This window comes from Egretta garzetta, unplaced genomic scaffold (genome assembly GCF_000687185.1).
Source record: "Egretta garzetta isolate BGI_Z169 unplaced genomic scaffold, ASM68718v1 scaffold810, whole genome shotgun sequence".
Lineage (NCBI taxonomy): Eukaryota > Metazoa > Chordata > Aves > Pelecaniformes > Ardeidae > Egretta > Egretta garzetta.
The window spans coordinates 308,525-318,203 of NW_009258315.1; the positions used below are offsets into that span (position 1 = coordinate 308,525).

At 46.2% G+C, this 9,679-nt stretch overlaps 1 protein-coding gene across 1 annotated transcript; it reads right to left on the minus strand.

Annotated features, from left to right (window-relative positions):
• Positions 1-907: 907 nt before the first annotated feature.
• LOC104126737 (toll-like receptor 2 type-1) lies at positions 908-6,047 on the minus strand. The gene is made up of 2 exons (XM_009639343.2): positions 5,593-6,047; positions 908-3,451 (listed from the first exon to the last, which is right to left on the minus strand). Exons 1-2 carry the CDS (start codon positions 5,604-5,606, stop codon positions 1,255-1,257), a joined length of 2,211 nt encoding a protein of 736 aa, XP_009637638.2. The 5' UTR covers positions 5,607-6,047; the 3' UTR covers positions 908-1,254.
• Positions 6,048-9,679: the final 3,632 nt, after the last annotated feature.

Genomic DNA, 9,679 nt, shown 5'->3' on the forward strand with positions numbered 1-9,679 from the left:
TAATTTAGACTCCCCTGTACTTCAGCTCCAGCAACACAAGCAAAGGGGAGCATGGAAGTGCCAAGTTAGAGAAGCCCACACCTAACTTAATCCCCTCAGAGACAATTTCAGGTTTCCACAAGAACCTCTAAAACACAAGAAACCCACAGCAACTGTGACTCCAGGCACCCAGGGTAGGAGCGGCTATCTTAACATAAACATCTGTATCTGCCTGCTAGTCTAGATTCCCTATGTAATTGGTGAAGAGCAGTACAGTAGTGCTAGGAGTTACCCCATACTGAAGCAGAAAGATGAATTGCCTCTTACCAGTGTGATTTTCTCCAGCTAAGTAGAGCCGTAAGGTGTGAATGGCCCAATGATTACTTAAATGTGCTGTGCAAAGTAGAAAAGCAGAAAACAAGAAGTGAGTTTGCAACACCATCTAGCCCGCTCATTAGGGACACAGCCTCGCGCCCACAGATAGAAGGCTTCAGCTATTTTTGTGGGTAGGTAGAAGGGAATGTGGAGGTGACCATGAAGGGAGAAACAAGCATTCACAGGGAGAAAGAAGCCTAAAGAAAAAAAAAAAATGCAAAAGTGATTGAATGATTCTGGATTTCACCACAGTCATTGTACAAGATGCCAGGATGGTACTGAGTAAATCCCAATCAGTGCATGGTGGTATGGACTCTGGTGTAACCAGCCGGAATAACAGACTTGCGAATGGAAGTACATATTCAATATTGTCTTTTTTTTGTGCGTTGCAGAGCAATAGTAGGGCTTCAGAGGGCTTATTTTAATATAAGTCCTCAGGTTTTTTTCAGAATTTAATTTTAATTGTTGTGCTATGCATGAAGGCACTGAAAATAAACTAAAGGAGAAAAACAGACATGGGGGAGTATTGAAGCACTCAGCTTTTATTTTCAGTTCTAAATTACAACGGCGTTGTTAGGAACTAGTTGGGGATGGGGTAACAGGAGGAAAAAGTACAGAAATACCCTACATTCAAGCTAAATGTATTTAGAAAAGTATATAAAGTCCAACATGGCTTCCAGATATCATAGTCACTGGCAGAGATTTGGAAGATGAGAGTATAAAATCACTGGAAAGCGTAAAGTGAGACTTTCTCATTTAATAAGATGATAATTATTTCTACACAAAACAAAGCCAGTTGTCTTTAGGCAGAAAAATAACAACAAAAAACCCCCAACTCTTAGCAGGAAAAACAGACATATACGATTTGTGGAAATATGCTGAAATGGGGGCTGCTGACTTCTATGACTTCAAGGCTCCTTTCAAGTTTTCCCAAAACATCTCCTGCTGCTCTTCTTCAAGAGGCCACTCCAGGTAGGTCTTTGTGTTCATGATCTTCCGCAGCTTGCAGAACCTCTTGGGAATCGCTTTGCTCTGGATGGGCTCCAGGAGGATGAGAATCGCCGCATCGTTGTTCTCGTCAAAGAGGCGGAAGTGCGAGAAGTCCAGCTCGTATTTGCACCACTCGCTCCGCACAAAGTGCTCGGACAGCACAAAGAGTGTTTTGTGGCTCTTCTCCATGGAGTCAATGATGTTGTCCACGATCCACTTCCCGGGCACAAAGTCCCGCTTATGGAGGCAGAGCCGAAAGGGGGGGCAGGCCTGCTCCAGCTCCCGCACCATTATGTTTTCCACCCAGTCAGAATCGTTCTCGCTGTAGGAGACAAAGGCGTCATAGCAGATGTCCTTTGCGGGGGCTCGCTTGGGCTTCCGCTTGGCTTGCAGCCATGCCCACGTCATTCTCATGTACCAGACCGCGTGGTACTTGTAGCCGACGGCCACGAGGACGGGGAGGACCCAGATGTAGTTGTTGTCGCTGGCATCCAGCAGCTCCATCTTCTTGAAGGACTCAAACTCTTCCCTGGAGAAACTGTTGAGCTTGTTTCTTCTGACTGACATGGCCACGAGGTTAGGAATGGGTGCGGCACCAGGCAAGGTCTTCAGCTGGTTTTTTGCAAGGTACAGCTCTCTGAGAAATGGGAGCTGCAGTCCAAACTCCTTCAGGTTGTTAGAGCTGACGTCCAAAACTTCCAGCGTCAGGGGAATGCAAGTTGTTAGTTTAGGAATCTGAGTGCTGGAAAGGTTTAAATATTTCAGGGTTTTTGGCCATTCACACACATCTGGAATAGCACCAAAATTATTTTGGCTAATGTCAAGATGAATCAGTTTGGGTAGACGAGCTACAGAATCTGCAGTTTGTTTCAGAGATTTTAGAGAGTTTTGATTTAGATTTAAAGTTTGCAATGAAGGCCAAGCATCTTTACAGATTGTCTCATTTAAGCGATTGTTTACAAGCAAATTATCATGAAAGTCCAGATACTGAAGTGATGAAAAATGTTTTGCAAGTTTGCATGGTACCATGAAAACTTTAGCGCTTGCAATGGTGAGTGATTTCAGTTTGTTTATTTGTGACTCTATACCTTCCAAGTCCATAAACAAATAAAAGGTCTGAATTGTTATATTTATTACTGATATTCTTTCAACAAAACTTTGCCCACCACTTTGAATTTCTTTAGAATTCCAGTCTCCTTTCCCCTCAAGCACACAATCAATCACCTCTAACTCTTGTAGAGTTGTGATTTCCTTCAGTAATACTAGTAATCGGCTAACATATTGATCTGTGAATGAAGCATCTTTAAATGTAAGCTTTTGCATCCTAAAAGGAAGTGTAGAGTTTTCTACCAAGCTTTTATTTTCAATCTCTACTTTGATCTCTCTCACTTCTAACCAAACAACGGAGTGGAGAAGGTCCCTGACAATTGTAGAGAATACACTAGTATTTCTTATGTTTATGATCATGTGGTTTACCTTCTTAATCAGTTTCAAACTTCCCGGCTCGTACTGAATGAGATTGCCACCATCAATCCACAACTTGTCGAGAAGCTCAATGCCCTCAAAGTTCCCTTGCCTTATCGTGGAGAACTGCGGGTTGCCCAGGTGGAGAGAGCTCAGGTTTCTCAGGCTAGAAAAGGGGGAGCTTTCCCCCAGGTCTCTGTAGGAATTGCCTTGAAGGTGGAGGTGCTGGAGCGAAAAAAGGTGCCCAAACCACGCAGGGGACAAGTGAGTCAAGCTGTTATTTGATAAGTCCAAGAGCTCCAGTTTCCCGAGGGAGCGAAACGAGTCCTTGTCCATTGAGCTGATTTTGTTGGACTGCAGCAGCAGGGCTCTCAGGTTCACAGCCTGCTGCAGGTCCTGGGATCGGATGTGCTTGATCCTGTTGTGGGCCAAGTTTAACACCGTGATTTTGGCTGTGAGCCCCGTGGGAATGAAGTCCAAATCCATGGAAGAGCAGTTGCAAATCTGAGTGGCATCGCATGAAGGACAAGCCTGCTGCAGCACTTGCTCTTCAGAGAGGTTCACAGCTAAGAACATGTAAATGGCCCACACTCCCCAGGTGTGTGTAGTTCTTGATTTGTGTTTTGTTTGGTTGAACATTTTGCTGTAGGAAACAGAAAGGAGAGAAGGTAGTGTTGATTTTTAATTTTTAACAGCCGCTGAAAACATCTGAAAACCTGTGCAGTTTTATTAGGAAGTTCAGATTTTCTTGTGAGAGTTATCCTGTGATGTCAGTCTTCCTCTCTTACTTCATCTACTCAGCCCTGCAAACACGGTGTGTTACTCATCTCTGGAGTACAGCCATATCATGTCTCAACAGTCAAAAAGGACTGTTCTCAACATCCTGCCTTTTCATATGCGCCTTGGCTGTGACTCTGGCCTCTTACATCTCTCGCATTATGCCTCCTCTCAGCAACGAAGCTACAGCTGGATGTTTCAAGCCTGAACAGGAGAAGATGGTTAGATCATCAATGATCTGGATGAGGGGATCGAGTGCACCCTCAGTAAGTTTGAAGAAGACACCAAGTTGGGCAGGAGTGTTGATCTGCTTGATGGTAGGAAGGCTCTGCAGAGGGATCTGGACAGGCTGGATCGATGGGGTTGAGGTCAATTGTATGAGATTCAACAAGGCCAAGTGCCGGGTCCTGCATTTGGGTCACAACAACCCCATGCAACGCTACAGGCTTGGGGAAGAGTGGCTGGAAAGCTGCCTGGTGGAAAAGGACCTGGGAGTGTTGGTCAACAGCCAGCTGAATATCATAGAATGCTTTAGGCTGGAAGGGACCTTTAGAGATCATCTAGTCACACCCCCCTTCAATGAGCAGGAAGACCTTTAACTGGATCAGGTTGCTCAGAGCCCCATCCAACTTGGCCTTGAATGTTTCCAGGGATGGGGCCTCCACTACCTCTCTGGGCAACCCATTCCAGCATTTCACCAGCCTCATTGTAAATTTCTTCCTTATATCCAGTCCAAATCTACCTTCCTTTAGTTAAAAACCATTACCCCTTGTCCTGTCACAGCAAGCCTTGCTAAAAAGACTGTCCCCATAATATGAGCCAGCAGTGTGCCCAGGTGGCCAGGAAGGCCGATAGCATCATGGCTTGTATCAGAAATAGTGTGGCCAGCAGGAGTAGGGAAGAGATCGTCCCCCTGTACTCGGCACTGGTGAGGCTGCACTTCAAATACTGTATTCAGTTTTGGGCCCCTCACTACAAGAAAGATGTGCAGAGTGTCCAGAGAAAGGCAAGGAAGCTGGTGAGGGGTCTGGAGCACAAGTCTGATGAGGAGTGGCTGAGGGAACTGGGGTTGTTTAGCCTGGAGAAGAGGAGGCTGAGGGGAGACCTTATCGCCCTCTACAACTGCCTGAATGGAGGTTGCAGTGAGGAGGGTGTTGGTCTCTTTTTCACAAGTAACAAGCAACAGGACCAGAGGAAGTGGTCTCAAGTTGTGCCAGAGGAAGTCTGGATATTAGGAAAAATTTCTTCACTGAAAGGGTTGTCAAGCACTAGATCAGGCTGCCCAGGGAAATGTTCGAGTCCCTGTCCCTGGAGGTATTTAAAAGACGCGTAGATGTGGTGCTTAGGGACATGATTTATGAGTGGACTTGGCAATGTTAGGCTAATGGTTGGACTCTATGATCTTAAGGGTCTTTTTCAACATAAGTAATTCTGTGATTCTATGATTCTAAATGCTCACAGCCTTTGCAGTGTCAGCCTGTCCACCTCGTATGGCTGCCCAGCAGGCAGAAGCCTGAACAGAATGCATCCCCCCTCTTGCTGGTTTGAGTGGACTGTGGCTTCCAACACTGCAAACTTTCCCAGAGGAGACTTTGGGGTCCCCCACATGGAGTCTCACCAGCCTCAGGGCTTCTAAAAAGCAGAGCTGCGTAGGCTCCCGGCACACCCTTTTACACACTGTGTGAGCAATTTACATTCTTTACTGGAAAGGCAGAACAAGCTGATATGCAACCAAACAAATCTATCACCCTTTTCTGTAAATCAACACTAGTAATAGATGGGAATTGGATGTTACCATCACCTTACAAACAATGGATGTCATTAGAACAATACTGATTTTAGTTTACAGAAGGGCTGTGTTTCCTGCCACAGGTGCCAAAGAACATTTCACCATTGGCTACACCAGAAAATGAGGCACTTATTTAAGCACAAGCTGCTGTAAACAGTTCCAGTACTGCAGATGAACAGTAGCCCCAAATCCTAAATAAACAGAGAGTAAAGACTTACCTTGCGTACTGCATGCTGTGTTTCAGTCTCCTCGTGTGCTGACCATGTACCCCAGGATCTAAGGAGTCACCTCATACCTGCAAGTCCAACAAAAGCTGGAAACCCTTTGGCCGGTCTGATGCGATGACAGTCCTGGAGTGAGAAAATATTTCAGCCTGTGCTCCTCAAACAAAACTTTACGTTGACAGTTTCCCAGCCCCCTCTAACTACTCAGCCAGTGAAGCACACCAGTTTGCACGGCTATTCTTTAGTGGCTGGTCCCCCAAGGAAATCATGGCTTCTGAAGAGTTTGGCGTTGTCTGGCACGCATGACACTGCCCTTCAAACTCACATTTCAACCACTTGTATCACTGCTGCTGACTGGGGACACAAAAACGAGCACAGATTTTGTTTGCACTCCCTTCTTCACAATCTGCAATTCAGTGGCAGATCTCTCTCCTTTGGTCAGTCATTGCCCATTGCTGGAAAGGCTGATGCAAGCCTTTTTGCGCAAGTCATGCTTTCACAATTACTTCCTCCAGCATTAAGTGCAGAAATAGTTCCTAGGCAGAACCGCATTCTCCTCCCTGTACCTCTGCTTTCAATACTTATTGTTTGGTTTGCATTGGGGCATTGTTAACTGCACTGAGCAACAGACCATCTCAGCACAGCCAAGTTATTTCGTTGTGTAGGTTCTGTGAAATGTTATCAATATATAGATTGGTATATACATCATATTGATATAAATGTTGGAGTCAAATTGTTTAGTCAAAAAGAGTACTAGAGAAACACTCAGCATCATTTCATTTCCTAGGACACTGCAGTCATATGTTATCAACAAACAGAAAATGCATAAGCATGGGAATGATATTCTGTCTGAAAAAGATGACAGTGTTTGAAAGAAAGCATCCTTCTGTAAACATCCAAAGCAATTTTGAGAGGGGAGGTTTGATGGTATTTGTTTCGGCCTGACTGAATGGAAACACACGGTTGGTGAAACGGCCAAGCATGCTGCATGCATAAAGGGGTAGGGAGTCTTCCTACCAGCTCTGAGAGGGAAACCCATTAAACTCAAACACCAAACCTTCCTACTGCAGTTTCCTCTTTTTTTTTCTGTGCACAGAAATTGTCACAATCTGCTGCCCACTTGCGCCAAGAGGTACCTGCCTGAGAGCAGACAGACAGACTGATTCCTGCCACATGTCAGAGGGCCCACAGAAGCACCTGTGCGCTCAGGGCTGGCAAAGCCCAGGCAGAAGCCCAAGTGCACCTCATAGCGACCTTCAGTCCCACAGCACTGAAATTAGCATTACATTATTAGCATTGTGTTGAGAACTTGAGGCTTTCCAGAAAAAGGAATTGAAAGACTGAGATACTCTTGTATTTTCTGCCTGCTACAGAGGATGGATGATAAGCATAACAACATTTTAAAATAGAGACAGAGCAGCTGTGGGACACAGCAGAGAAGGGAAATGGTCTTTTAGTGAAGGGATGTCATCAACTTCCCCAAAGCTACCTCTTCCCTCTAGCACCTCTCAGCTGGAATGAATTCTTGTCCTTCAACAGGGAAGACCTTCAGTTTTCAAAATGTATAAAAGTGATAATTCTGAGTTTGATGCAACTCATTCCTATATATTTTTGTCATCAAAATTTAACTCCTTGATAAAGTTAGACATAGTTAAATTTGTGAAGAGCTTTGGAGAAAAAGATCACATATGGGGCCACGTACTTTACTGAGTGTGAAATGGGCAGGCTTTGCTATCTGCTACAGCCTTACCACCACACATTTGAGGAGACTTGAGGTTGGCTTCAGCTATTTTTTCAGAAGTACCAACTTTTTCCTAACATCCAGCCTTAGCCCACTCTCATCAGTAGGGAAAAAGTCTACAAGCAGCACAACTTTTCTCTCTCTCTCCTTCCAGGTCAATTCAGTTTGTCAGGATTTATCTAGTTATCCAGAGTCAGGAAGGTCCGAGGATGCTTAAGGTGGCCAGAAATGCACTCCACAAGCTGCACCCCCCCTCCCCGCCCTGCCCCGAGGCAAGGTACCAGCTACCCACCTCCCAGAGCATAAGCTTCCAAATTGAGCTGCAGCCTGGATCCAAAACAACTTACTTGACAACACAGTCTAAAGTAGGAGAAAGCTTCTGTCTTTTAAGGTGAGAATACCATTTGTCTGCTTTTTCTCCATGTTTAGCACTGAACAAAGTTGCACCTCGTGGGTGCTTTCTCTCATCCTCCAAGTTTACACTGTGATTATCCTTCCTCTTTTATAGCGTTTAAAAAAAAAGCACATGCCTCCACCCATGCCAGTACACTACTTTTTCCCAGCAGAAGGGCACAGATCTGCAATAAGCCTGTGCTTTTGTAACTGCTGATGTTCCAAGCAGAGACACCACACAAACCTTTGCCAGCAGATAGATTGGGCTGAGACAGAGCGGTTGTCATCATTTCTGAAGCTCTCTTGCTTCACAAGCAGCACACTTTTCCTTCAGCCAGCTCTTCCCTGACCCCCAGATGCAGCCTGCTCAGCACCCCTGCCTCCCGCGGCTCCGTGCCGGGTCCCTGCATTGCCTCTGCTGGCAGAGGGACAGGCTGCTGCCACAACCCTCCTCCACTACCAAACTGCTGCTGCTAGACAGGGCAGTGACCAGTGTGGGCGGGGGGGAGGCTGTATTAGTTAAGCATTGACCAAAATAGATGTAGAAATGGAAATATATATATGTGGGGAAGAACCCCACAGGGATGGACCTGTTAATCAAAAACTACGAACCAAGGGGCAACACCGGCCCTCAGTCAGTCTGCCATCAGCTTTACGAGGATTGTTTCACCGCTATATCCCCACCACCTCCTCTTTCTGCATCTGTGGTGTGTTACTCGGGGAACACCGCTTTAGGGTCGGACTCCAGTTGCTAGAGCCCTGCAGCCCTCTCCCCTCTGCCAGCCAGAGGTACTGACTTCTTGATCTCCTGCAGTATCTGGGCACGTTGCGCTCTTTAAAGCACTTCCCCTCCCCTGTCCCACATGAGACGATCCTGCAGCCTGTCTCCTCCCTCTCTTTCTTCCTGTCTGCATCCACACACAGAGCTGTTTTTTGCTTTTCTGTGAGTGAGCAGTGCAGAAGGGGCCCAACCCAGGCGATACCCTACCCCAGACTCCTGCCTCAAAGAAAATGCAGAAGCAGTAGAAAAGGAACAGAGTTAATGAATCTGTTGGCCAGCCTGCTATATGAGCAGAAACACTTACTAAATCTTTGCAAGCGGTGCAAAACTGCTTCCTGATATTTACCCGTGGCAATCAGGATGTGTCCACATGTCAGCTCAGCCGCAGCAGTGCCAGCCAGGCTGAGCCCAGGCCACTCTTCTCCTAACCCCACCCTGGAAATGGATGGCGATGTAAAGCAATCAAATCTGTGCTTGCAGTCTTTGGAGCAGGAGGTATAATACTTGTGTAATTGAAAGCAGAATGGCTTGGCATCCTTTCATGGTCCTGAAAGCAGAGCCTTGGCATGTGCTGCTGGTGCCTGTGCCTTAATCTGACTTGCAGGGCTTCGGGCATTCATCTTCAAACTACAACAAAAAGGAACATTATAATGAAAACTAAACCATTTTAACTTTGTCGTGTTCCCTCTCAGGCCTACCCTGCCAGCCGCTCAATCCCCTGGTTAGATCTTCAGATGGAAAGTTGGAATGCAAAGAAGCAGATTCCCTTTATTTTTCTTCTGTGCTATCCTCGCCCTGCCATTGTGGCAGCGCGTGACAATGCTGTGTGAATGGGTACTTGTTGTGCTGGTTTGGGCTGGGGTAGAGTTAATTTTCCTCCCAGTAGCTAGTATGGGGCTATGTTTTGGATTTGTGCTGAAAAGAGTATTGGTATTAGAAGGATGCCTTTGTTATTGCAGAGCAGTGCTTACACAGAGTCAAGGCTTTTCTGCTCCTCATCCCACCCCATCAGCGAGTAGCCTGGGGGTGCACAAGAAATTGGGAGGGGCCACAGCCATGACAGCTGACCCCAACTGACCAAAGGGCTATTCCATACCATACAACATCATGCTTAGCATCTAAAGCTGGGGGAAGAAGCAGGAAGGGGGGGACGTTCGGAGTGATGG